The sequence below is a fragment of the Cibotium barometz genome, chromosome 24, assembly GCF_041138505.1.
Source record: "Cibotium barometz isolate CiBa-2024 chromosome 24, ASM4113850v1, whole genome shotgun sequence".
Lineage (NCBI taxonomy): Eukaryota > Viridiplantae > Streptophyta > Polypodiopsida > Cyatheales > Cibotiaceae > Cibotium > Cibotium barometz.
In genome coordinates this window covers 42,883,197-42,910,891 of record NC_141069.1, presented here as the reverse complement: position 1 = coordinate 42,910,891, position 27,695 = coordinate 42,883,197, and the positions used below count along the sequence as shown (strand labels likewise).

General features: G+C 45.5%; 1 protein-coding gene across 2 annotated transcripts; it reads left to right on the top strand.

The window, feature by feature from the left end:
- The first annotated feature begins 3,239 nt into the window (after nucleotides 1–3,239).
- Nucleotides 3,240–27,695, top strand: LOC147625329 (uncharacterized). Of its 2 annotated transcripts, XM_086818649.1 has the most exons (8): nucleotides 3,240–3,368; nucleotides 10,250–10,311; nucleotides 10,399–10,935; nucleotides 15,300–15,473; nucleotides 15,564–15,680; nucleotides 26,343–26,522; nucleotides 26,610–26,656; nucleotides 26,837–27,695. In XM_086818649.1, the coding sequence occupies exons 1-8, from the start codon at nucleotides 3,359–3,361 to the stop codon at nucleotides 27,549–27,551; spliced, it is 1,842 nt and encodes a 613-aa protein (XP_086674775.1). In that variant the 5' UTR covers nucleotides 3,240–3,358; the 3' UTR covers nucleotides 27,552–27,695. The 2 variants fall into 2 exon arrangements, with proteins under 2 accessions (XP_086674775.1, XP_086674776.1); XM_086818650.1 differs by lacking the exons at nucleotides 15,300–15,473; nucleotides 15,564–15,680.

Below are 27,695 nucleotides of genomic sequence, written 5' to 3'. Positions count from 1 at the left end.
TATGGTGATGAGTTTTCACCATGTGCTTCATTAACACATTTCCTTGGTGGTGTGCCATTTTTGGTACATGATCATGATGGTGGAGGATCTACATCAATATATTTATTTGGTGATAGGCTGTTTTTAGCCTATGATGGGGCTATGATGCAAATGCTCATGCTTCATGAAGATTCTTATGTTTCACTCCATGCTCTTGGAGTGTGGATATCCTTATTGATTCATGGTTCCATATTGTATGATATAGCATGTACCTCATGGGATTTCATTTTTGGCATGCCTTAGCATTTACGTGGGCTCACACTTCGGATTTGCATTTGACCCACCAAGTGTGCCAGGTGTTAGTGGACACATTACTCATACATTAGCATGGACATTTACATTATTATATGGTGATTAGACATTAGGCAAATACACCCATTCATTTTGCACCTTTTCATATCATAACCATAACTAACACCTCCTCTCTCACATTCGAGCAACACAGTGTAATCTTGAATGAAGCAATATAATGGTTCATGGAAATTTCTATTTTGTCTTTGTTGTCTTTTACGTGTGCAATTTCTTTGTAGCATTTCATGTGGCTTTTCTCCATTCACAATGGTCCAACGGTCTTTTCAAGTTTATCCCTAGGTAAAATCACTTGAGTTGCTTGTGTTAAAGAGAGATAGCATAAAGCATGAGGTTCTCGCTACTCTAGTGCCTATTTTAAAGCTGAATCCTCCAGCACTATTCATACCAAAGACCAGGGTGTGAAGCATGAGTCTTTAATAGTTCCCCGAGCTCTTGATCCAACAAACAATCTTGAAGTCTTGGCTAATAACCTGGCAAAACCAAAGGCTCTTGATGAGAATGTTGTTATGATTGTAGTGTCTTCTACGTTTAAGGGAAGGATTACTCTTGATGAGAATGTTGTTATGATTGTAGTGTCTTCTACGTTGAAGGGAAGGATTGCTCCTAACCTTATTAGATTACACACTATTTTCCACCCCCATGATCTTGACACACTTGGATCAACTCTTGGGATGGGTGGCTCTATAGGCATTGTCTTAGCCACATTCGCCTAACCATCCAAGCTGTGGGGATGGGTGGCTTTAATTGTCGTTAGAAAATCGTCTAAATCCTTGATTTTTTTTATTTTCTATGTTTTTTTTTTGGTTTTCATACAAACACAAAAGTTGACCTGTAGACATTATGTTATACAACTCCATGCATGCTAATTGCTATAATAAGAAAAGATTAATTAAGTATTTTATTCAAGAAAGCTTGGAACAAATTAATGCAAGTGAATAGAAATGGGGGTTTAACCAACTACGTCTAGCTTGAATCTTGATGCTTCAAGTGTGCTCCACAGCTCCCAGAAAACAAAAAACAACCAAAACAAAAATGTTAGCCTTCAACAAATTGGTGGATTTACATTCAACTGGCAGGCAATGACAAGACATCAAATGTAAAGTATAGCAAGGAGTCCTAAGCTAGCGCCTCCTCAGCCAACAACATAAAAATGTTCATCAAAATGGGGAGTCTTGTGCCTTGCACGAGGGAGAAGAAATGAGGAATGCTAGGGTCATAGCCGATTTGCACCTGTAATCATTTCTTGGTTGGACAACCATGTTTTATGGAGAAGCTAGGGTCCTCAACCTTACCTCCTTTGGTGTCATCACAAAGGAGCTATGCACTTGGGTAGAGAACAAAGGGGGAGAGAACTATGGAAAGCTCAATCTTAAACTCAATGCGAATGTGAGCTCAAGAATGGGGGAGAGATGGAGATGGATAAGGAGAGGGAAAAGAGAAGAGCAATCATCACCACTCATACACTCACACACAATCCACTAGCAAGCAAGCATGCATCATAGAGAGAAAGCAAAAAATACAAGTAAGCATCACCACCACATCACAAAGCTAGACTCAATTATTGTGTCCTTTCTCTTTAGTAAACAATGGCTCATATACAGTCGTCATTTTACAGTGCTCGAAGGCCCAAAAGCTAGAATAGGCTGATTTCTTAGGGTTAGTATATACCATTATTACATAAGTCATAAGCTTGGTATTTCCCAAAATCTATTACATGAAGTGCACTACATGGTACAAAAATAGGCTGTAGCCACACGTCCGGAGTAATGTTAACCAATGTGGTTAACAACACCTTTGTCCACAAAGAGTGAGATCTTATCAATATATAAACCAATTTTTTTTGTGTGTGTGTGTGTGTGTGTGTGTGTGAGAGAGAGAGAGAGAGAGAGAGAGAGAGAGAGAGAGAGAGAGAGAGACTCCCCCCTTACTTTTGCATATAATAGAAATAGAGAGAGATAAAGGGAGGGAGAGAGCATGGCCTCCTTCTTGAGAGGTCCTTCTATGTATATATATATATATATGAGAGAGAGAGAGATAGAGGGAGGGAGAGAGCATGGCCTCCTTCTTGAGAGGTCCTTCTATGTATATATGAGAGAGAGAGAGAGAGAGAGAGAGAGAGAGAGATCACAAATACCAAAGAAGATGACTCAATTGGACTTGATGTAAAAGAAAAAACAACAAAAACTTAAGAAGCAAGTTACAAAATGCCAGAGAGAGCACCCCCCCCTTTACTTTTGCATATAATAGAAATAGAGAGAGATAGAGGGAGGGAGAGAGCATGGCATTCTTCTTGAGGGGTCCTTCTTGAGAGAGAGAGAGAGAGAGAGAGAGAGAGAGAGAGAGAGAGAGAGAGAGAGAGAGAGAGAGAGAGAGAGAGAGTTCACAAATGCCAAAGAAGACAACTCAATTGGATTTGACGCAATAGGAAAAGCAATGAAAACTTAAGAAATAAGTTATAAAATGCCATTTTGCAAATGGCTATCTTGCCACCATTCAATCACATACATGTAGATGGTAAACCTCAGATCAAATCAAAGCTCGCTTCTAAAAGCATTTATATGATGTTTGAGCTCCCACTTGTCTCGCCACTCAAAAAAATCAATTAAAAGACTTTGATATAACCTTAAATTAGCAATCCTTTAAAAATATTAGAAAATAATAATAAAATATAATAAACACCCATTGTATGAACTTGATGTTGAGTGCCCAAGGCAAACCACCCCTTACATAGTCCTTCAAATGGAAGGACCTAAAAGGAATACATCGACTAGAATATATGGCATGAAATTTAATTGAAAGTTGTGAGGGGAACACATTATTTTGGTAACTTCTTATTCAAAGTCTATACATATAATTAATTTTTAATTAATCCTGAGTAATGGTTATAATTATAATTTAACCTAATTACGATTCATTAACAGGTGTGGAAAAGGTCGACAAACACAGCGAATACCCAAGACAATACACATTGGCGCACCACCTGATGTGAAGATCGCGCAATTGCTTTATGATTAGCGGTAAGCTTTCCAGCAGAGATTATGATTAGGGTTTCAGCTTAATCACAGTGTTCAAGCAGATTTCCACGAGATTAGGTTTAGGGTTTGTGCAGACTGTGGTTTTTATTGGGCTATTATTTCCATCTTGTTTAGGTTAATTAAATGATATTATGAGCTTAAACATCGATGGTTGTCAAGCACAAATCTTGTTTGGGTTATTATATATTTAGTCACATGATATTATGAGGCTTAAAAATTGAACAGATCCGATTGCAATTTGAATTACCTTCTCTTAGTCATATGATTTAATGGGGTTCAGATTGAAGTTTTTTGCTCTGATAATCCTTTTAGATGTATTTGCTTTTCAAACTTTTATGGATCACTTTCCAATATGTGAGCTTTGAAAAAAAGGAAGGGAAATTTGAAGTGCACACCCACCACCAAATATATATCATTTACAACATACCAGCCAAGGGGCCAGTGAGGCTTGAACCTGCTACATCGTGCCAGGTTACCAAATACCCTATCTAACTGAGCTTACACTTTCTGTAAATATGTGAGCTTTCCTCCCTACTGTTTTTTTGTTTGGTCTTTGGGAAGTCAGCCATGGTTATGTTTGCATGCAAGAATTGCAATTATAGTTTAAAAAAATAAAATAAAATATAAACGCTTTGAGAGAACCCTGGCACAAGTCGCATGTTATTCTGGTGTTTGGTTCTTGTGCAGCCGTGGAGTGCCCCATTCACTCTGCAAAGTGTCCGCAAATGTGCGTGATGAGGCTTTGCAAGACCAATGAATGAGACCGAACTTAAATATTTTTTGGTGACACCCTGGTTGATTTGGCCATGGCCTGAGAATGCCGGGGATGGGCGCTTTGTGGCAACCCATATCAGACATAGATATGGTTTCCTTTATCCAGGCGTGGGCATAAAATAGGGTTTGGTGTTAGTGAAAAAGGCACCTTATAACATTAGAAGGGTGAAGAGTCTGGGACTCAAGTCGTAGTTTGAGTCCTAGACCCATGTATTTTCAAGGGTATTGTGTAGTCTAGAATCAAACTCCAAGTCCATCTAGTCTTGGGATTCATTCTAGGTGTTAAACCAAGACCACAACCTTGGGGAGTCCAAGGGCTTCAATTGAAGAACTAACAATCTCTAGCACAAGGCCTTGTGGAGTCTAGGACTCAAGTCATAAACTTGTAAGGAGAGGGTGAAGGGTCTAGGACTCAATTCCTAGACCCTTTAATATTCTAGGGCCTTGTGTAGTCTAGGATTAATCTCTAGGACCCTTGTGTAGTCTGGGATGCCTTGTGTAGTCTAGGGCGAAGAGTCTCGGACTCAAGTCCCTCTAGTCTTCGGATTCAATGTGTTGAACCAAGACCACGACCTTACCGAGTCTAGGACTCAAGTCCCTCTAGTCTTCGGATTCAATGTGTTGAACCAAGACCACGACCTTAGGGAGTCTAGGACTCAAGTCCTAGACTCCCAAAGCATGCTTAGTATATCAACTGCAAGAGCCTCAAGTCCTAAATATGGACATGCAGATGGGCACTTTGCAGCATGAAGATGATATGGGTATGGTTTCTTTTAGCCTTGTTTGGACATAAAATAGGGTACCGTTGGTAGTATTCTCTTCAATCAGAGGGAAATTTGGCCGCTAGAATCTTGTTGTGATTTCTTTGTGGCTAGTGATCATTTTAGGGGTTTTCATCGGTCAGAGAAGGGAAGGTGGGTTTTTGAAGTCTGCGGCTTCGTAGGCGAGTTGGTAAGTGTTTGAACACTTGAGCGGGGGGTCTCGAGTTACTGTTGACTGATTAGTAGGATCCCCACCTGGAAAAAATGGGTTTTTGAAGTCCTCCCAAAATGGCCACACAAACTCCAATTCGACAGAGAATGCTGAATCCGGAGCTCTTTTCTAACCTCAAGCGATTATACCCTATCAAAAGGCCCACTCTTTTGCCATTCATCATTAGCTGGTGCATATATCCTTCAAAGTACACTAACAGCTCCCAATGGGTTGACTTCGGAGATTAGCAACACCATTGATTGATTAGTAAGATCCCTACCCGGAAAAAATGGGTTTTTGAAGTCCTCCCAAAATGGCCATACTAACTCCAATTCGACAGAGAATGCTGAATCCGGAGCTCTTTCCTAACCTCAGGCAATTATACCCTATCAAAAGGCCCACTCTTTTGCCATTCATCATCAACTGGTGCATATATCCTCCAAAGTACACTAACAAATTGTCCTAGCTAACCTCTCTATACAATCAAGGTTTCACTAATCTTTTGGATTGAAGTTCAAACCTGGCCAGGGGCATCTATGCGCCCAACCATGCTAGTGCCAGAGCAGAGTTCTGGACCCAGGTTACGGATGCATTGCCAGAGGCCGCACATTGGTGTGTTGGGGGGGAGACTTCAACATGCTTGAGGACCCGGCCGATAGGGTGGGAGGCAGTCATGTTACAGTGCACGGCACGGAGCTTGCAGCTTGGGACCGGTTTTGCATGTCACTGAGGATCACTGATGCATGGCAGCATGGGGCCTTCTCCCGCTCTCAGGACAGTCTTAGTTTCTCTTGGTCGGATTGCCGGCAGGGAGGGACTAATCTATCACGGATTGATCGCTTTTATGTGGGCGACTGGTTAGGGGAGCGAGGGGGCTCCGTCGGCATTCTCGTTGGCACCTCATTTTCAGATCATGCGCCAGTTATCTTGACATTGGAGGAGAGGACACGGGAGTCCAGCTTGCAGTTGAGGATCCCAGAGAGGGTACTTACAGATCCTAGTCTCGCTGAGGACATTGAGAGGATCTGGCATGATAGTCAGTGCTCTGACCAAGATGCAGCAGGCCAGTGTGCCCAGGGACTCATCGAGCTTAGCTCTTTTCTGCACGCTGCAGCTTTGACACGGCTGGGAGAGATTCGCGCGCGGGAGTATCGGCTGAGATGCAGCCTTGCTTCGCTTCAGCGCCTTTAGGAGCAGCAGCCTGCATGTGAGTGGGTGGCGTCCCAGCTTAGCCAGGCACGCTAGGAGGTTAGAGAGGCAGAGGAGCAGAGACATGAGTTCTACTATCGTCATCAGGCCTCTCAGTGGACGCAGCTTGGTGATAGAGTGACTGGGGAGTTCTTTGAGATTACTGGATCTCGCCATGCTCGAGCAGGAGTCCGTCAGCTTGGGAGGCCGGATGGATCGGTAGCTACTGAGCCTGGAGAGATCAGAGCCATTGCCACTAGATTCTATCGAGACCTGCTTTCAGCGGAGCCAGCCACTGAGGATCGAGATGCTTGCAGACAGACTGTGTGGGTCCATGTGCAGAGGAGGGTCACAGATCGTATGTGTACAGTTCTTGGTGTGCCTCTTTCAGAGATTGAGCTTGCTGAGGCCTTGAGGGTCCTGCCGCGACATAGTTGCCCAGGGGAGGACGGACTGACGCCTGCCTTTTTTATGCGCTATTGGGACCTTTTGGGGCCAGGCCTCCGCAGGGGCTTTTAGTATGTTTCGGATACTGGGGTGATGCCACAGAGCCCCAAGGGGGAAGGAGTATCAGATGATATTCGGCATTGGAGACCTATTACGATCCTCAATACTGTCTACAAGGTCTTAGCAAAGGCCTTGAGTTTGAGGATCTAGCCCTTCCTGGGGGAGTTGATTCATGCTACCCAGACAGGATTTGTCAAGGAGCGCAGTATCCTTGACAACATCTTCACCTTCTGGGAGGCGACGGCCCGAGCTAGATTTCTTGGTGAGGACTTGGTCGTGATGCTTCTCGATTTTGAGAAGGCATACGAGTATGCTTCGCCTGGGCTTTGAGCCAGGTTGGATTAGAGGGGTGGCGGCTCTGTACTCCACAGCTCGTAGCTAGGTGTTGATTGCAGGAGGACGGGGGCCGAGTTTTGAGCTGACCAGATCAGTCCGTCAGGGGTGTCCTCTCGCCCCTTTTCTTTTTCTCTTCTTTGCGGAGGCTATGAGCATGTATTTGACGGCAGAGGAGGTTGGTTTGAGAGGACTCTAGCTCCCAGTCCGGGGGGAGGACCTGCTCGATGCTGAGTTTGCTGACGACACGGGTTTATTTTTGCATGGCCAAGAGGCCAATCTTCTTCGGGCAGAGCAGTCGCTCCAGGTTTTTAGTGCAGCTTTGGGAGCATTGATCAATTGGCGCAAGACAGTGGCCTTTTGGATCAGCAGCGCTCCCACTCCGGCATGGAGCCCAGACCCCGATTTTAGATGGATTCCTCCTGGCACAGCAGTGCGGTATTTGGGATGCCAGATTGGACTAGATTTGTCACCTGAGCAGCAGATTGCCCCGCTTCTTCTGAGCATTCGGAAGAAGCTTTTGTATTGGAGTACAGCTTGACTATCCTTGGCTGGGAGAGTGGTGGTGGCAAATCAGGTGCTGTTAGCGACCATGTGGTACATTACGTCTTGCTGGATCTTCTCGAGCTCTTGTATCAGCCAGGTACAGAGGCTGATCAGGAACTTTTTGTGGTCTGGGCGGGACGGTCAGCCAGCCCGGGCAAAGGTTGCATGGGCAGTTATTACACTTCCGCTGGCTCAGGGAGGCTTGGGCATGATAGATCCTGTCGATCAGAGTAGAGCCTTATTGGGGAAGCTTATTGTTCGGGGGCTTCTTCCATGCGCTGAGCCTTGGAAAGAGCTGCTCTTGCAGCGGCTGCAGGCTCGGGCTCCCCCAGCAGGGGGCACTTGGGCACTAGAGATTCGATGGATCTTCATAGAGATGAGGAGGACAGGCCTCAGTAGAGGATGGGAGGACAGATTTGCTTTGAGCATCCTGAGAGCTTGGGAGCTGCTGAGACCGGGGCTCTCTCAGCGACCTCCTTCTTGTGTTGAGGCGTGGGCCAGACAGCCGCTCATCTGGAGCCCAGCGGTTCGCACAGAGCAGGGTCATATGCTGGGTTCTCGGCCTCGTCTAGCCTGGGGACCTTTGGTGGCAGGCCCAGCACGCAGTTTATGAGACTGGCAGGCCTTTTGCAGTCTCCCAGAGGAGATCCAGGTGGAGAGGCTGAGTCACTTCAGAGGGGGGTTGATTATGAGGGATGATATTCAGGAGGCACTCACAGAGGAGTGGTTCACGCCTATCGAGCCAGTGGCCCCACGATGGATGGCAGCCTTTACACAGTTGAAGATCCTGATTGCTGTCAGAGCTTGCACTGAGGATGGCAGATGCCTCTACTATGAGATTCAGGACGAGGGCAGACTTTAGAGAGTGGAGGTGGAGTCGCGGTTGGTTGCAGAGTGCACCTTTCAGAGGATACGGGTAGTGGCCGCCGCTTCTCGGAAGTGGCATATTGACCCAGACCCTGCAGATGTGCTCCCGGATTGGCGCCTATGGGCATATGCAGCGAGCCCCTTGGCCCGGCTACAGTGGGACCCTGGGGAGTACGAGTGGCATGATCCTTATGCATCCCTTGAGGCCACAGAGATCACCTTTTTCCAGTATACTGTGCGGCTGGGGCGGCATATTTTGACGGCGAGGAGGATGGTCTCTCCAGCGGCAGCGGGGCACTGGCGACTACAGGGACTCTCACAGGAGTTTCTGGAGGATTTTTGGGCCCGGCTCTGGGCTAGTCGACAAGCCCGCAAGATCTCGACTTTCCAGTGGCTGGTCGCCCACAGGGGCTCAGCAGTTGGCACCTAGCTTGTTTTCAGCGGTCTTCCGGCGACCTGCGTCCGATGCGGCCACCCTATGGAGACACAGAGACATTGCCTATGGGATTGTCCTCGGGCGTAGCAGATTTGGCTGCGGATGCTGCGTATTCTGGCCCCCCTCTCTCCAGAGGGTATGTTTACGTGGGGTGCCGCTGCTTGGTCGACTTCGTCAGGGCTTGCTATGGGCTATGAGATGGAGCAGGACAGTCAGGCCATCAGATTCATTAGGGGCCAGCCTCGCCTTGTTCCGTCACCGGATTTCTTGTCCGCCAGCTGGACACAGGAGAGGGATTTACGATGGGAGCTCCTCAGCTGGACACAGGAGAGGGATTTACCATCTAGTTCATCTGGAGGGCCCGGTGTTTCAGGGCCTTTGAGGGGAGACTGGAGCCTCCAGCAGAGACTGTACGGGGGATTTGGCAGGAGTTGATCCACACCCTGCGAGGACAATATGACCGCATCCGGGGCGACTCGGATGAGGCGATCTTGCGGATGAGGCGATCTTGCGGCGCCAGGCCTTTCACACCACGTGGCGCAGCGGCCCCTTCTATACCCTACACGCGGGATCCCCCCGTTGGCATTACAGGCGGGATCCCCCCGTTGGCATTACAGGCCACCTGTTTGGCTTTTCCCCCCTCCTATTGTATGATTTAGCCCCTCAGTTCTTTGTACTGATGCTTGTATTTTGCAGCACCTAGGGAGAGTCTCCCAGGCTGCCTTGCTTTGTTCACTGCTCTGTTTTTCTTATGAGCAGGAGAGGATCTTTTGTAGCCCTATGGGCGTTTTTATGTAACTAATGAAAGGATCTTTTCTCGGAAAAAAAAAAACCTGGCTAGGGGCAACAAAAGCCCCCAATAGCTGGTTCTATTGGGCAGTCGAATATTCTGCCTCTCTTTGCAGGTAGTTTCTCCTTAAACAACACATCTGAATTTTTTATAGATCAGGTAGATGATTGTCACTGTTATGAAAGTGAGCTTAAGCCCTTCAGCTGTACAATTGAGGTGATAAGTAGATATCTTTTGCTATGGGGGGTTCTTTATAGGTCATCATAGCTTAGATCGAACATGAAAACGTGAGTGTGTCATGGTGGCGGTATGTTCATGGAGAGACTGTGAAGTTGAGCTAGTACCTTACTGACATAAAGCCTTTAGAAAAAAAGCCTAATCACATAGTCATGTAAACATGTGCACCATTATTTATCAACACTTGGGATGTTGACCTAAGGCTTGATGCAGGGCAACATAATATGGATCGCAATCAGTCTCCTTTTGAGTTTCTCTGTGAATCATTCCCAAAGGTAACTTCAAAATTGTTGCTTCATTCCTTCACGTTTTGGAGTGAAAGTTTTACATCAGTTGTGGACGTTTTTTTAATTGCTTTGTAGGTCGATGTTCGTGTCATCAAAGCTACTGTACTTGAGCATGGCGATGATATAGAATCTGCAATAAATTTTCTAGTTGATAGCAGCGACCAGATGAAGGATGCCTCATCTGGTCACAACCTGACAGAGAGATACTTTTCATCCAAAACTCTGACTGGAAAGGTGGTGGAGCAGCAAGCAAATGATGAAGAGGAATCCGCTGAGAGGCTTCAACAAGGTTCACAAACCAGTGATTTTCTGTCATTGATTGATGGTGGGTTATCATCATGTCCTGAAGAGAATCCAACTCCACTTGGTGATCCATCGGTGTGTTCCGAAGAGAATCCAACTTCACTTGTGTTCGATTCAAGCACACATGTGCATGCTGCATTTGCTATCAGACCAAAGAGAGTGGTTTGTTGTGAGGACACTGCCATTGCTGAGCCATCAGAAAAAGAAAGCTTCAAATCCGGATTACATGACAATGCCAACATGACCAGCACCAACCAAGTATCGGTTACTTTGCTCGAGGGGATTGTTCAAGAAGCTAGGAATGATAAAGTGAGTGTCTTTCCAATTTTTTTGCATGTTGGGATTAAGCTTTATATATGTATGCATCATGCATGTATGTATATGTATCATATCATGTGCTTGTATGCATGTCTGTATCATATGCATGCATATTTATAAAATGACGCCTGTATGTATGTTTATTGAACAAGGTTACGTCATCATCAACTGAAACCAGTCCACACCAGCCAGACAGTACACAGGACAGGCTGGGCAGCCTTGTGTGTAGGTCGGGCAGCATAAAAGCTGGTTGGGCAGCACATATAGCAGGTCAAGCTTGCCGACCTGGATAAAAGACCATAAAGTGCCATATAAAATAGAGCAGGTCCCTCCCCACTTATTCATCAATCAAGTATGCAGCTGCTAGAGCAAGAGCCCAAGTGCACATCTGAAGGAGGAATACAGCAATAGGTTGCCAGCGATCTGAGGGAAATTAGTGTTCTCTATTAACTTGGGCACTTCTATTGTATTGCCTATGGTTCTGACATTTTTTTTTTCATCTCATGTGGGTTACTGCCGACTTGACATCCATCTGAAAGATGGGCCAATGAGAGTGCAACAAAAGCAAGAATTGAGCAATCGGTGCAAAAGTATCATCAAAATCCATGCCAGTTTTTTGAGAATAGCCTTTGGCCACAAGCCTGGCCTTGTGCTTATCTAGAGTCCCATCCGATTTGTACTTGGTCTTATAGACCCATTTGACACCAATCACCTCCCGCTTTGCCGGTCTAGGAACCAACTCCCAAGTCTGATTCTATTCAATAGAGTTCCATGGCTTGCTTCCAAAGTCGGTTTGGAGAGCGCCTTTCCAATATGAGTCTGGATGTGTGACATTAGTGCATAATTGACGCACAGGCTCTCCTGAGGTGATGTCGTGGTACGCAACAGCTCCGATCGGCGGGGACACCTTGCTGTAGGTGAAGGCAACCGTGTTACTCTTGAGTCCCACAATGTCTGGTACAACCAATTGGGAATACGAGATCCCCCCTCAGAAGTCGAGTCCTACTCCTGAGGTGTAGCATGTTGTGGAGAATCCACCAAAATCTCCTCCTAATCATTGTTGGATGATGGAATTTGCGTAGCTACTCTTAGGTTGTCGCTTGACCGGAAGTGGTGGATTATCCCATATTGAAAAGCATGGGAAATTGAAGTATATAGGGTGTGGTGGCACCTTGTCATAGATATCTCCTCCGGCGAGGTTTTTCAGAGGAGCAACGGTTGGGAGATGGGAGCCCCGCCACCGACATTGCCCAGTGCTGTGGGGTGGTGTGCGTGCTGTTGTTGCGTGATTCTGACAAGGACTCCATACGAGGCATTATTTGGAAGACTGTTCCAATCTTTGTTGACCATGATGACGTCTTCAGTGTCTGAAGCTAATAGATTGACGGAGTCTTACTAGGAGATTTGGAGTCTACGAAAGACAGATTGGCTAAAGCCCAGGAGGCTTACACTCGTCAAGCCAACAAGAACACAAGAGACGTGATTTTTTTAGAGGCAAGTGATGCCCAAAGTCGTCGTTTTGGAGCTTTGGACTCTTTCCCATTCTAAAGAAGATCAACGAGGTTTCCATGAAGCTGAAGCTATCTCCCATTTGGACCATGCAGATGTGTTCTATGTCATTTGGTTGAAGAATTATATTGGACTTCCTCTCTCTGATGTCCACAATGAACAGGAAGTTATGGTTCCATAACAGATCCTTCTACATTGTTTCAAGCACGGCTCCAGTCGAAAAGAAAGACAGTTCCTCACAAAGTTTCAAGACCGAGGGACACACGAAGTGGTGTGGCTTGACAAGACCTTCTTCGAAGATTTTATGGCATTATTGACGGACTATTTCGAGGCTTTGTGGCTTCCATCAAGTTAAGCAGAAGGGGATGTCACGTGCATCCTGCACTTGGATGCCACGTAGACATATATGTACAAGCGGGTGCAGGACCCGGGGTGGAAACTGGTCCTTTGTGAGCCCTAGTCCAGGACGAGGCAGCCAAGATTCCACTCTAAATGTCCAAGGTCAGATGTACAAGTCCCGTACATGATCTTGGTCAAGTGTGCAGTCCCGCACATGAAGCAGTGCCAGTTTGTACTGTGAGTCACCCTCTAGAATGATGATAGGTGTTCTGGGTGTTCGGTTTGAAGCTAGATGGAATGGTAGGCCCATGAGCAGAATATGTAGTTGCATGTAGGTCTGCATGGAGTGTAGGAGGGAACCCTACACTTTGGGCTTGCTAGGGCAGCCCATGGGCCATAGCTTTGGCACATAAAGCCCACGGCATGTGAGGCCAGCGCTTATAGGGCATAGGCCTTGAGGCCAGCCTCTAGGAGGCAAGGGGCCAGGCCCTAGTGGGCAAGGATCAGGCCTAGAAGGCTTGGACAGCCAGTTGGCCACCAGTCGGCTAGCCCATGGAGGGCCAGTCAAGCCGGTGGCCAGTACACAAGGGCTGCTAAGCAGCCTGGACAGAGGCGGCCAAAGCATATGAACAGTGCCTAGCATATGGTGTAATTAAACCAGGTTGTGGCTTTAATTCAGCAGGCCGACTCCCTGTAGAGACCACCAACCAGCAACTTTATGGCCTATAAAAGCATCGGCTAAAGTGTCATTTAGTTATCTCATAATTCACAAAGTGCTGAAGTGTTCCAAGGGCCAGGACAGCCAAGGGGAAGGTGGATTGAAGATCAAGAACAGATCATCCACAGGCTGAAGGTTTACAGCCAAGGGAAGACCTACAGATTTGAGTCTTTTTCTCATCATTCAATAAAGCAAATACACCATCCTTGGTGGGGGCCCTGGAGAGGGTATTTGGGACCCAATCGGGTGTATTGTGTCTTTATATTCTCTCTCTCTCTCTCTCTCTCTCTCTCTCTCTCGCACTCTTACTTCCGCTACATTGTGCAAATCCTCAAGAACCAAGGTGCTGAATATTTGTTATTAGAAATATAATCTTGTCTGTAAGCTTTGCATGTTACATGCAAATGCATATAAACTTGGAAATCTCATGTTCTCAGTACTTGTATCTAGATGCCTAGTCTCACTAGGCACCATTGAGGAGAATGTAAGGTGGTAGCCTCTGTACCTGGCTGATGCAAGAGCTCGAGAAGATCCAGCAAGACGTGATGTACCACATAGTCACTAAAAGCACCTGATTTGTCACCACCACCCTCCCAACCAAGGATAGCCGAGCTGTACTCCAATATAAAAGCTTCTTCCGAATGCTCGGAAGAAGCGGGGAAATTGCTGCTCAGGTGACAAATCAAGTCCAATCTGGCATCCCAGATACCGCACTGCTGTGCCAGGAGGAATCCATCTAAAACCCGGGTCTGGGCTCCATGCTGGAGCGGGAGCGCTACTGATCCAAAAAGCCACTGTCTTGCGCCAATTGGTCAATGCTCCCGAAGCCACACCAAAAACCTGTAGCGATTGCTATGCCCTCTGTAGATTTCGACTGTACCTGTTGTTTGCACCCATTAGGAGTACAACAAAAAGGGAATGATCTTCTCTGCTGAGATTTGAATTAAAACCTTTGCCAGGTATTTGTTTCTATGTTTTATTTCAAATTCAGATAAAAATTAAAGTTAAATGTTGTTATTTTACAAGCTTTGTGTAGGCAAGCTTCACCTCCAGCTGCCTACACCTTAGAAGGCCATTGGGAAAGTGATTTTTCCCATGATTGCCCTGCTCAGGCCCTCACCTTTAGAGGAGCCAGTGAAGGTCATGTGGGTATGAGGAAAAACAGGGAGCAAAGCTGACTTGGGAGCACTTGGTATTTCTCCCACCGCGGTGCTTCACCTTGCCAGGCGTTAGTACGGGCATACCTGTTGGTGCACAGTCCCGGAAGACCAGTGAGGGCAGGTGTTTACCCAGTGAAGGTGGGAGACGGCTTGTGATTTGGTTTACTACGACAATTGATTCTTCATCGACAAAATCTTATTGTATTTCATTGTTCTCACTCCATGTCATGGAGGAATTTGGCCATGAGGCCCATGAACACTTGTACAATACAAATACTCCAAGAAATACAAACTGTATTGATGGGGGGGCTGGCCCTTTCCGGCCCCAGTGTTGGTGTCAAGTGTTCTTGGTCATTTACAGTTTTAATGTTGTTAATAATGTCCATTGTTGGTATTAGTTAATTGATCTAAAAATGTGTATTTTGTCTTCCAATTTGTAGGCCTCTTGTAGGGAGCGGTTACACTATGAGACCATAAGTGGTGCAATGATACCATGGATATATTGAGCCATGGCAAAAGTAATTGAGAAAAGGAAAAATGACTATCACTAGTGTATACAGATGTGATGTCAGCTTGTGGCCCTTTATGGGAGAAACTATCAGCTTTTGCTTATACCTTGCTTGTAACAGGAGTCTGTGATTAACCTTATCAAGGAGGTCAGCAATCTACGAGCCAAGGCGGATCAGGAAAGCATTGCGGCTCAAAGGGCAAAGTGTGAAGCTGCTAGAGGTGGTGAAGACCTACTTATGAAGGCCGACGAGATGCACAAACAAATTCTACTAATGAAACAAGACAATCTGATGGTGATTGTCCGTGATGATTTTTCTTATACTTCTTTGGTGCAGTTGTTCAAGTGAATATTTAGTCTTAACCTTTTCACATGATCTGTGTAGCGTTTGGGGGAAATATATGGTGAAAAGGCTGTGCTAGCCACAGAAGCTCGAGAGCTAAATTTACGATTGGAGCAAGTGAAACAGCAGAAGGAGAAGGCCATTTCAACGCTTCATGAAGTAAGTATTCTCTCAAGTTGTTGACTACAAATAATTTGTCTTTGCTTGCTTAAACATTTGAATACGAAACTTGGTTGGTGGCATGATTTATAATCTGAAGTGAACTATGGTTTTATCAAGGTTCATGGTATAGTCATTTGTGAGAAGCAAAAAAGGGATCCTGTTTGTCCCCTTGGTCTTATTTCTAGTGCGTAATGGGCTATGCACTCTTACCTTTATGGGGGAAAGTATAGATGGATGCAAGTGTATTGAACGGATGGAATTCACCTTAGGCACATGTACATTAAGTTGCTTGATGAACTTGCATAGAATGCTGTTTTGGGAGTGTATGAACACGTAGGCATTCATCCTTAAGCATCAAATGTTTGCATGTTACTGGTTGTTGATCTAGCTACTTGTATTTTGCAGGAGGTTAAGTATTCTTATCACCTAACAACTTTCAATTTCAACAAATTTTAAAGATATATTAACTTTTAGGACTTTTCCATCGCCTTTTGGGAAAACGGAGGTCGGAATTAGAATCAGAACGGTCGAAAACCCCCAAGGCAAAAAAAAAAAAAAAACTAATGACATTGTGACGAATCTGCTTGCCCATGCTAGCTCAGCAACTTTCCCTTTAGCTGAACATGCAAACTCTTTTTAGAAGTTTAGTTATCAGCATCTCTTTCTATTTCTTGAAAGGTGTGAAGAGCCATGACTTTCTACTTTTTAGTGAGAGAGAGGATCACCATCTCTTTCTATTTAAAACAAAGAAGATTAGACCATCTCTTTCTATTTTGAGGAGAGAGCCATTAAGAAAGTTTCTCATGCACTTTTAGAAACCATCTCTTTCTATTTTCAAGAGGGAGATGCACTTTTAGACTATCTTTGTTACCATTTGGTCCCTTCACTAGTCTTGATCAGTGTTTCAGACATTGGGCGGAACCAAGGTGTGAACGGGATCTTTCCACAGAAGAAAGCTGGAGCTTTCACCAACAAAATTTGGCCTGAAGATGGGTTTTGAGTAAAAGCAGCATGAATTTTATTCATCCAAGTGGCTTATAAGGTTCATGGGTTAGTGTGTTCACACACCATTAACACCAAGGTGGACATATTATTACCATGGGCATGGATAGATGGACAAAAAGGAGGGGCCTACTTCAAAACTTGAGCTACAAGTTGAGAAAAAGCACCAAGTTGATATTTTGGGGTAAAAGTTCAACTATTTTTGGTGAAAAAGTGAAAAGCAAGGCAAATATGGCCAATCAAGTTTATTAGCATGCGCTTATTTCATGAGAAGTCGGAGTAGATCCTCTCTGGCCCTTTCGACAGTCAAACAGGAGCATTCAGTCGACAATATTCTCTCTCTCTCTCTCTCTCTCTCTCTCTCTCTCTCTCTCTCGCCTGCAGGGTGAGCATCTCATATATGCAGTAGATTCTTTGGCTCCTTTTCTTGCACACCTGTTTAACAGGGCACTAGCAGAGGGTTTGCCTGCGGAGTGGACGATGCAGACCATTGTGCCGATTCACAAAACAGGGGATATGCTCGATCCGAGCAACTACAGGACGTTATGGTTGGCCACGTGCTGGCCAAACTCTATGGTGCAGTGTTGGAGCAAGAGCTTAGCTTATATGCTGAGCGAGCAGGTTTACGCTCATGAGGGCAGGCAGGCTTCAGGAGAGCTTTCTCTACCACTGACCATGTATTCACTTTGAGATGTATGATTGATCAGGCCAGAGTGAGGAAGAGAAAGCTCTTTGCCCGGGTTGTCCCCCAAAATCTGAGTATTTTGGATGTCTTTTGGAATTATTGTAAAGCCTTGATGCTATAAAAGGCAAAGACGTATTCTTTTTTTTTTTTGGGGGGGGGGGGGAGGGGGGGGGGTGGAAGGGGGTTGACCAAGCAATGATCTCAGTTTTGGTCATAAGCTGATTGGGAGAATAGCATGGCATGTGAGGTGCGCATTGCTAGGTCGCCTCTCTGCAGTGATGTGATGGAGTTGGAGGTTGGTTGCTTCTTTTGTGTTCGGGTCCACCATCTTCGCTTCGAGGAGCGGTGATGGAATAGTCGGAGTCTTAGTGGTGTGAAAGGATGTCTAGGTCTTGGTGTGAACCACCTCTTCTTAAGGGACAAAAGATAAGGCCTTGTGCCTATAAAAGCATTGTACATGGTGGATGATAATTCAGTCATTGTGTTGTTGTGCAATCTTGCTCTCTCTCTTGTGGGTTGTCCCATCTCTCTCTCTCTCTCTCTCTCTCTCTCTCGCGAGTGGAGCTGGGGGTTGCCCCTATCATGACAAAGGCTCTTTTCCAGACACTTGACATATTGGCACAGATTATGGGAGCTCCCACTAGATAGATACCCCTGGCTTGCCCTAGAGTCCTTGAGATAGATGGCACTTGATGCCAGATGGCGACACACAGTGTTGGTGTGCACAAGTGAGCACTTGGTTTAGTATGCATGGCATGCAGATGGGGGCACTCCCACCATTTTAGTACCACGTAGAGGTCCCTTCCTTTGCTCTCAGCCGCACAGAATTGAACATGGTGATCAGGAAGGACATTGTGAGATTGGATACTCAGAGGACCTGGCATCCACCCCTCCAACCCCTAGGGATGAAGATAGCTTTCTACAGAGACCATCTTTTTCACAGGACAAAGGACGGCTTCATCATACGCCCGCACTACATGGATACACATCTCTCATTCGGGGTGCGGTGTGTGATTGGACAAATCCACACCTCATCCCACCAATTGAGAGTGGAGACAGCCAGATATGGGCCGAGAGTAGGTGCACCAGAGGACTGGAATGCTAGCTTTGCCATATAGAGGCTGAGACAGAGGCTCATTATAAATGCAGATGCCTAGTATACTATGAGATCAGGGGGAGGTTCCACTACCTCTTCTGAGAGGGATTTGGACCACTCTCTAGGATCATGGATTTTCTAGACCAGAGATGCCTGGGGCTCTTTATTCTGGAGCTCTGCGGACATAGGGAATCCCTACTACGGCCCAAATCAACTGCACCTGCCCGAGGACCAGCATAGAGAGCTCTCACTGACTTCTTCCAGACTAGATCTGTCAAATCCCCATAGATCTCCTCGTGATCGTTCCTGGTACAAGACTCGAATCCTGCAAACAAACAAACAACAAGGGGGGTGCAGGCTTGACTCACCTCCCAACCATGACAGCCGTGGGCAAGCCCACAGTCTTGGCTGTCCCCACCGAGCCACGAGCTGAGCTAACTAGGTTGACGTACCGACCAATCTCCACCTCGCGACGTCCCATACTGCCACGAAGCTACCCTCGCGGGCCTCGAGATTGCTGCCGGCCTCGGCTGTGTAAAGCAGGTGCATGTCTGCACTAGATCCAGGCTCCAAGACCATAGAGCTCTCACAAAACACGCGAGACTCTATATGACTAATGACTAACCTTGGCCATCCTTTTATAGGCTCTTGGCCGGTCATCGGGCGTCCACACTTGGACGCCCGCCCGTCCATACTTGGGTGCTCGCCCGTTAGTCTATCCCTAACTCAGCTCGCCAATCAGCCTGCCTAGCTCCAAGCTTTCCCTAATCTCGAAGCTTGCGTGTAGCACACGGTAGATACACACTGTGCACATGACATACTCCTTCCAAAAATCACTTGTAAACTTAGAGTCTCTATCACTGACTATGTCCTGCGGTAACCCGTACAGTCTAAACAATTGCTCGAGTGCTAATTGCGTAGCTGTAATAGTCTTCCGGGTCGGTAAAAATCTAGCCATTTTTGTCAAGCGATCTACCACAACCCAAATAGAATCGTTGCCTTGATGTGTTCTTGGCAATCCAGTAATAAAATCCATGGAAATACTTTCCCATTTATTACCTGGGATTTGCAAAGGATGCAACAACCCAGCCTGTCTAAAGCGTTCAGCTTTATTTGCCTGACAAATTTGACATTTTAGAACATAATCTTCTACATATCCTTTCATCTTTGGCCAATAAAAAGTGTGTTTCACTAATGATAGTGTCCTATGTACCCAAGGGTGTCCAGCAGAAGGGGCGTCGTGACACTCCTTAAGAATCTTGGACCTAATGTTCGGGATCTGTGGTACACAAATTTTGTCATTACGGAATAGTAAACCATTCCGAATCATCCATTGGCCTCCTGTAGCTTGAATGGTAGACTGCTCAGTCATTGAGTCTTGGTCAATCAATGAGCTCCCGTCCTAGATCTTCTGCCAAAATGGACCAAAAGAACTATCAGTCCTGCAAAGCCCTCTCAATGACTGAAATAAGTTAGTAGAAATCTCGGTGAACGACAAAGTATTCACCTCTCTAATTCGACTAAGCGCATCTGCAACACTATTCATGGACTCTTTCCGATAACGGATCTCAAAATCAAAATCTTGCATTAACTCAACCCAACGAGCTTTCCTTCCTCTCAAATCATCCGCATCACACACATACTTGATTGACTGATGATCAGTCAATACCACAAACTTGGAGCCATATAAATAATGTCTCCAAACCTTGAGAGCATGAATCACAGCATAAAGCTCCTTCTCAAGGGTTGGCCAAGGAGATTGAGTGTCGTCTAGCTTTTTACTTTCAAAAGCAACCGGTCTACCATCTTGAAATAGAGCAGCCCCGATGGCATAGTCACTGGCATCAGTTTCAAGAACATAAGGCCGACTAGGATCGGGTAATGCTAAGATAGGTGCTTCCTTTACTTTATCTTTCAAAAGTCTGAAGGCCATATCCAAATCGTTATTCCAAGTGATAGGCTGATTTGACTTACGTCCATGACCTTTCAATAAGTCGGTCATCGGTAGTGTGAGCTGAGAGTACTCCCGCACAGATTTCCGAAGAAAAACAACAAAACCGAGAAAAGAACGAAGTTGTTTCACTGTTCGCGGTAAAGGCCAGTCCAGAACCTTTTGAACTCGGTCATAGTCAATGCTCAATCCATCTCTAGTGATCTTGTGTCCCAATTAAATGATGTCTGTCATAAAAAACTCACATTTACTTAACTTAGCATATAGTCGATTCTGTCTTAAAATAGATAAGACAATCGTGAGATGTCTAACATGATCCTCAAGAGTACGACTATATATCAAAATATCATCCAGGAACACCACCACAAATTTTTCCAAATGTTCACGAAAAAGATCGTTCATCATTTGCTGGAAAGTGGCTGGAGCATTGGTTAACCCAAAAGGTAACACGAGAAACTCGTAATGGCCATACCTAGTCCGAAAGGTGGTTCTTTCGACATGCCTTTCATGAATACGTATCTGGTGATAGCCAATACGTAAATCTATCTTCGTGAAATATTTCGCTCTTGCTAACCGGTCAATCAGGTCATCTGATCTTGGAGAGGATAACGGTTCTTAATGGTCAGCTTGTTCAATCTCTTGTAATCTATATACATTCTCCAGGTGTTGTCCTTCTTTCTCCTAGGTGCATCCCAAGGTAATTTACTTGGACGGATCTGGCCTATCCTCAAATAATCTTCGAGTTGTTTAGCCAACTCATCTTCCTCAGCTTGGCTCATCCTGTAAGGTGGAATACTGACAGGATGAGCACCAGGGATCAAGTCAACACGATGATCTACGGCCCGTTCAGGTGGTGAACCCGATGGCAGTTCCTTTGGAAATACATCTTGAAACGAATCAAGTATCTTCTGTAATTCTTTGCTTTCAAACACACTTAATTCATTGACATCCATGGAAGGGATGAGAAAGGAAGAAAGTGGAATCAATACACAATGGAAAGCGGTATACAAAGAAGAATCCATTATATTTCCAAAATCAACTGTATTTACAAGAGGTCCTTGAGAGGGATGAATACAATCACCTAAAATACTATACTGGATGTCCCTATGCTGAAAAGAAAAAATATGACTAGACCAATCTATCTGGACTTGAAGAGTCTTAAACCACTCAATCCCTAATAACAAGTCTACATTTTCTAGGTGCATAACATAGCATTCCAGAGTATCTTTGTAGTCCTGAATCTGGATTGGAAGCATCTCCACCTTTCGATCTCATACTTGCCTTCCCGCAGGTAGGCGTACCTCATAGGTATGATCGCTGGGTGTCGTATCAAGACTCAATTTCTGCACAAGTTTGTAGTTAACAAAGTTGTGTGAGTTGCCAGGGTCTAGAAGAATGTGAATTTTATGGCCATTCACTTCTCCATAAACGCGGAGAAGATCATGCAAGTCAAATACTTTAGAGTTGAATAGACAATCAGAACAAGTACTAGGGTGAGAAAGTACAGTAATTAATGTACCTGTCAAAGACAACTGATTAGCTGCCTTTGGCTTGGGTCCTGCGTTGGTCTTTGCACCCTTTTGCTTTGGGCACTCGTTACGCATGTGTCCTTTTTCTTCGCAGATAAAACAACGTCCTTCCTTCTTGAGCTTTAAAGCCCAAAGCCCTAAGGAGTCGTTTCTTCTTCGTTGATGTCGAATCGGAATTCTTCGAAGGTTGATCCGAAGACTTTCCTTCAGTCGTGTTAGCCATAGGTGCAGAGAACTTTCGTTTATGCTTATTCCCCTGCTCGGTAACGGGTTTCGACTTGGAAGAGACCATTGTATCATCATAGATACGAGCTGAATGAATGGCCTCGTCCAATGTTTTGCATTTGTTATTTTTAACTTGTAAACGATATGAGTCTGGTAAACCAGCTACGAAGAACCCCAAAAGAGTAGTGGGATCCATCTTTGTAGCTTTCATCTGCAAGTCCCTAAACTTCTAGAGGTAGACCTCATAAGTGAGGTGCTGCGAGGTCATGGTCAAAGCTGAAAACCAGGCAACAACATCATAATCATCCTCTTTCTTGAGGAATTCCTTCTTGAAGACGTCTTCGAATTGTACCCAAGTTGTTGGCTTAGGGTTGAGTTCCTTCCACCAAAGCAAGGCTTTGCCGGAGAGGAAACCTGCTGCTAACTGGATCTTTTTTCCATCATCATATGGATGAAACTGAAAATGGACCTGCCACTTATGTAGCCAAGTGTCCACGATCTCCTTGGTACGCTGCTTTTGCTCGCCCCCGAACGGTTCCGGAGTAATGTTGGGGCCTAAAGCAGAGGCTAAGGTATCCATACCCGAAAGTGTAGAGAGGGTAGTGGTCAAAAGAGAGATGGAGTTTTGCAAGGCTTGCATCTGGGTTGAGCTTTTGCTTTTGTGTTTTTTTTTCTATATATATATATATATATATATATATATATATATATATATATATATATATATATATATATGGATAGATATATATATTCTGTTTTCTTAAAAAAAAACAAACACCTTTAAACCTTGGAGGGGCCTTTAAACCTTAAAAAAAAGTTTAATCTAAAAAAAAAACAAAAGCGCCGAATGCTTTTGTGTTTTTTTTTTCCTCCTTCCCTCTTGGATTAGTGCCGCCGGCTGTATGCGTGAACCTGAAGTCGCTGCCGCCTGCTGTGCTGTCGTCGGCCACTTAACTGCCGGCCATACGTTCCTACCGAAGCCGCCTATACTCGGGCGTCCAGAGCGGCCGGCACCGGCTTGCGCCTGAGTTCGGACAGGTGGCCTGCGGATGCGCCTGCGCCAGCCTGCCTATGTAGGCGTGGTCTAGGCGCCTGCCTTCGTAGGCCTGGGCGCCTGCCTGCGCCAGCCGGGCCTGTGCCTTCAGCACAAACACCTGCACATGCAGCGCGTGACCAGCAGCACCCGGTCAACATCTGACTGCGCTTACTACAGGCGGTGTCCTTCTCTGATGTATACCATTTTATACCCCCAGTATGGTACAGGATGGAGCTAGCTAGGTTGCATATCATGATTGTATACTCCATGCATATAGCTTTGCATTCTCCTAGTAATAGAGCTCCATCCCCTGCACACCCAGATTCAGCTTTTTTATTCAGTACTTTTTCATTTTGTTGGGATGACAGAGGATACCCCATACAGGTACTCCGATTTGTCTCATAGGCCGAGTTCGGTCTTTTGGAAGACGTTAATAAAATCTTTCTTTCTTTCTTTCTTTCTCTCTCTCTCTCTCTCTCTCTCTCTCTCTCGCTCTCTTGCGTGCAACCAAAAGCAAACGTGCTTTTGTTTTCTGTTTTCTCTCTGCTGAAACTGTTTATACAGTTCAAAAACATCTTTTCTCTTCTTTGCAAAGCAAACAACCCTTTCTAGACTACAATCGCTATCATCACGGGTTCTTATGATGAAAAAACAACATACTGAATCTGAAAAACAGCAGTATGCACAGAAAAACAGCAAGTTTTTTTGAACACATACCTTTCTTCGACCTCATCTTCTCTACCTACCGACTTGCTCGTTCACGAGGCATGCTCTGATACCACTGTCAAATCCCCATAGATCTCTTCGTGATCGTTCTTGGTACGAGACTCGAATCCTGCAAACAAACAAACAACAAGGGGGGTGCAGGCCTGACTCACCTCCCAACCATGACAGCCGTGGGCAAGCCCACAGTCTTGGCTGTCCCCACCGAGCCACGAGCTGAGCTAACTAGGTTGACGTACCGACCAATCTCCACCTCGCGACGTCCCATACCGCCACGAAGCTACCCTCGCGGGCCTCGAGATTGCTGCCGGCCTCGGCTGCGTAAAGCAGGTGCACGTCTGCACTAGATCTAGGCTCCAAGACCATAGAGCTCTCACAAAACACGCGAGACTCTATATGACTAATGACTAACCTTGGCCACCCTTTTATAGGCTCTTGGCCGGTCATCGGGCGCCCACACTTGGACGCCCGCCCGTCCATTCTTGGGTGCCCTCTCGTTAGTCTATCCCTAACTCAGCTCGCCAATCAGCCTGCCTAGCTCCAAGCTTCCCCTAACCTCGAAGCTAGTCTTGTGTGCGTGTAGCACAACATAGATATACACTGTGCACATGACAAGATCCCCGAGAGCAGATCCACCCACTCCCCACGACCTCCAGGCTGATGCATGAGCCCGATCGAGAGGAGTGACATTAGGCAGAGCCACCGAGCTATGCAGAGCCCAACGCCCCTGACATAGTGGTCGCTGCCCACACTCATGTCACCTCAGGAGGATCAGAGCCATCATTTCCCATCACCGCAGGACTTTCTCCTGCCCTGTCAGCCTCACTACATTGGGTACTATGTTGCAGCACCCTATGTGAGATATTCTTGGTTGATGCGAGAGCTCGAGGCTCTTTGTTTGTTTGTTTTCTCAAGGATATTTTCTTTTAGTTTACTTTCAATACCATGATAATGTATTCAATGGACATGATGTAACATTTTGGTCTCATAGGTCATTTTGGCCTTTTGAAGACGTTAATACAACTTTATTTCTTTCTTCTTTCTCTGTTCCATCCATGGCTGCTCATTCACCTACCATGGCTTGAGCTCTCCATCCTCTTCTCTCACTCACTCCTGGGCACCATGGTATCTCACAATATCCGCTGAGAATTGGAGCTCCTTTAAGCAATGTATCTTGTGAAATTGAGGGACCGAGTCAAAAGCCTTATTGAAATCCACAAAGCAGTACTATACATGGCGCCCTCGCCTCCTTTATGAGAGCCCTAAGGGTAAATATATGATCCAGTGTCGAATAGTTCCTCGCCTACCTGGCCAATAGCCTGTTGCCCTCGTGACTCTCCCAATTGGCTAATCTCAGTCTCCAAAACAGAGAGAGAACGAACAAAAAAAGAAAGTGATACCAAATACATACGGAAAAAGCCCTGTTGGTCTTGAGCTAAATCCATGATGCAGAAAATAAAACATGTATGAGAAGCCCTTCAAGTCTCTTACCTTTGCATCTTGATAGTGCTAGTCCTAGCCCCATCTACTGGTCACTGGACTTCTGGTTTGAGCCAGAGATGGGAGATTTGTAGCAGCATTGCTGCATGGCACATTTGGAGATCTCGATGCAGCGAAGCCATCGAAGGCACCCACACTCCGCCTGTGGAGTCCATCAGGAGCATCTGGCTGAGTGGGGGAAGCTTCAAGGTAGTTTTGACTGCATGTGGAAGCGTTGGGAAGCCTTCCTGAGGCTTTGGCGACCTGGTACAGATTGTGGTGGTGAGCCCACTTGGCATTAGAGACCACTTGTGTGGTTATTCCCTGAGATAGCCTTCTTCTCATAGAGCGGCCAGCAGGAGGAGAAGTGCATCCTTCCCCCTTATTTTGTTCTTTGATCCTTGCCCCGTACATGGAGGTGAGTTTGTATCTAGCCTTTGGGGCTGTTTTTTGTTAACTGATAGAAGGATCTTTGTTTCCGGGGAAAAAAAAACATGCACGAAAAACATCCTACTAATCAACCAGTCAATCTGCAATGCCAAACATCAAGTACAATCATCTTTGCTAAAAATCATCGCTAGTACTGTTTTTTTTTTGGGTGGTTTTGGCTTTCTTTATGTCGGAAATCTTTAATGAGCGCTGTACCTTCACAGTAGATTGTCCACTTGCTTGCTTTCGGAGTTGCTCTGACCTTGGCTAACTGTGTAAGAGAGAGTCACAATCCAGATACAAGATGTTAAGGATTTATAGAGAATGAGCCTCTTATGGTGATAACCTCGTGTCCCTATAAGGAGTTTGAAAAGTTGTCATTGCAAAAACAAGTCCAAAATGTTATTTTGCATCTTGTGAGAGAGCATCAATATGTGGACAGAATAATTCAGCGTGACACAATTATGGCCTTTTGTGACACTTGTAAACCTCATGATGTTGCAGATCCGAGTCAAGCTGCAAAGTTGTTATGACACGGCACTTGAAGAGAAAAAGATGGCAGAAGAGGATAGGCAAATGAAGGAGGAGAATGCTCAGAAACGTTTGGCGGAGGAAGAAGCACTGATGGCCACAGTAGAGCAGGAATCAAATAAGCTCGAAGTAGAGGCAGAAGCTTGTACACGGGTGAGTTTTTGCCTTTTTTTGAAGAAACCTGATGGAGCATTTGTGTTAGTGTAGATCTAATGGCTTTTTCATGTGTGCATGTGGCAGCTGAGGGAATTTCTTATGGATCACGGAAGCATTGTTGATGCCTTACAGTAAGTTTGTGATCTCATATTTGAAGCGTATTTTTGTGTATGTTCTTGAGTACTTATTGCAACCATACTTGGGCAAGGCTTAAATGAGGTTCTGTCCAACTCACCTCCAACTCACTATCACCAACCCACTGTCACAAGCCTCATCCAGCTAAACCATGAAACACTTGTGTTTTCAATCAGGGGCGAAATGAGCATCCTTTGTGAAGATGTGGAGTCTTTTAAGAAGCAAGTTGAAGAGGGTATGTGGTCGTCTGTCAGCACGGCCAGTCTGCCATCGGGGGTAAATCCAGAAGGTCCGTACATCTTTAGAAGGTGTAATCGTCTCAGTGCAGCTTCAAGCCAAGAGCTGGGACAAAATCCTGAAGCTCTCTACAGGGACAGGTACAGAAGGTCTAGCAGTATGTCGAGTGCATCTTCAAGCCAAGAGGTGGTGGACAGCATTGGTGGATGGTCTGATGAATCATCTTCAAGCCAAAAGCTGGACCATAAAGCACATCATCAAATAAACCCCGAAGAGGACAGTCAATGTGTTTGTGATGGCGCCCATGGGTCCTCTGTTCCTAGTTTTTCTGGTAGCATTAGAGAGGACTCTATCAGTGATTTTATACCTTCCTGTCCCCTACAGTCATCACTTGACACTTCTGATGACTTGCAAATGCTGAAGGCAAATTCCAGACAGGATGCAGGTAGTCGTAGCTGCAGAAGAAGATGGGATTATGTAAATGGGACAGCAGAATTGGGTCATCAACCTCCGAATTGCTCAGATATCCATTATGCTATGGAGAGACTGGACTATCAGTATGCTGTGGCCTCCAAGGATTGGAAGTTGGAGGAGAGTAGCTCATCCAGTAGCTCCGTGGTAAAAGTTGAAGTGAATCACTGCTGCTCAGATTAGAGCCCGCCCGTTCAAGTTTGACCTGTGAATACATTTTATTTTTGGCTGGACAGCTCCCTTGACCTTCTAGTTATCATGTTCCATCTGATAATATCAATTACAAAGGAGTAGAGACAATTTAGAAACCATTTTTTGATTTGAGTT

What these genes read in the sequence shown, in the direction of transcription:
- LOC147625329 (XM_086818649.1), top strand. An exon ending in TCTGTGAATCATTCCCAAAG is followed by an intron (nt 10,312 to 10,398) that starts GTAACTTCAAAA and finishes ATTGCTTTGTAG; the next exon opens with GTCGATGTTCGTGTCATCAA. An exon ending in AAGAAGCTAGGAATGATAAA is followed by an intron (nt 10,936 to 15,299) that starts GTGAGTGTCTTT and finishes TGCTTGTAACAG; the next exon opens with GAGTCTGTGATTAACCTTAT.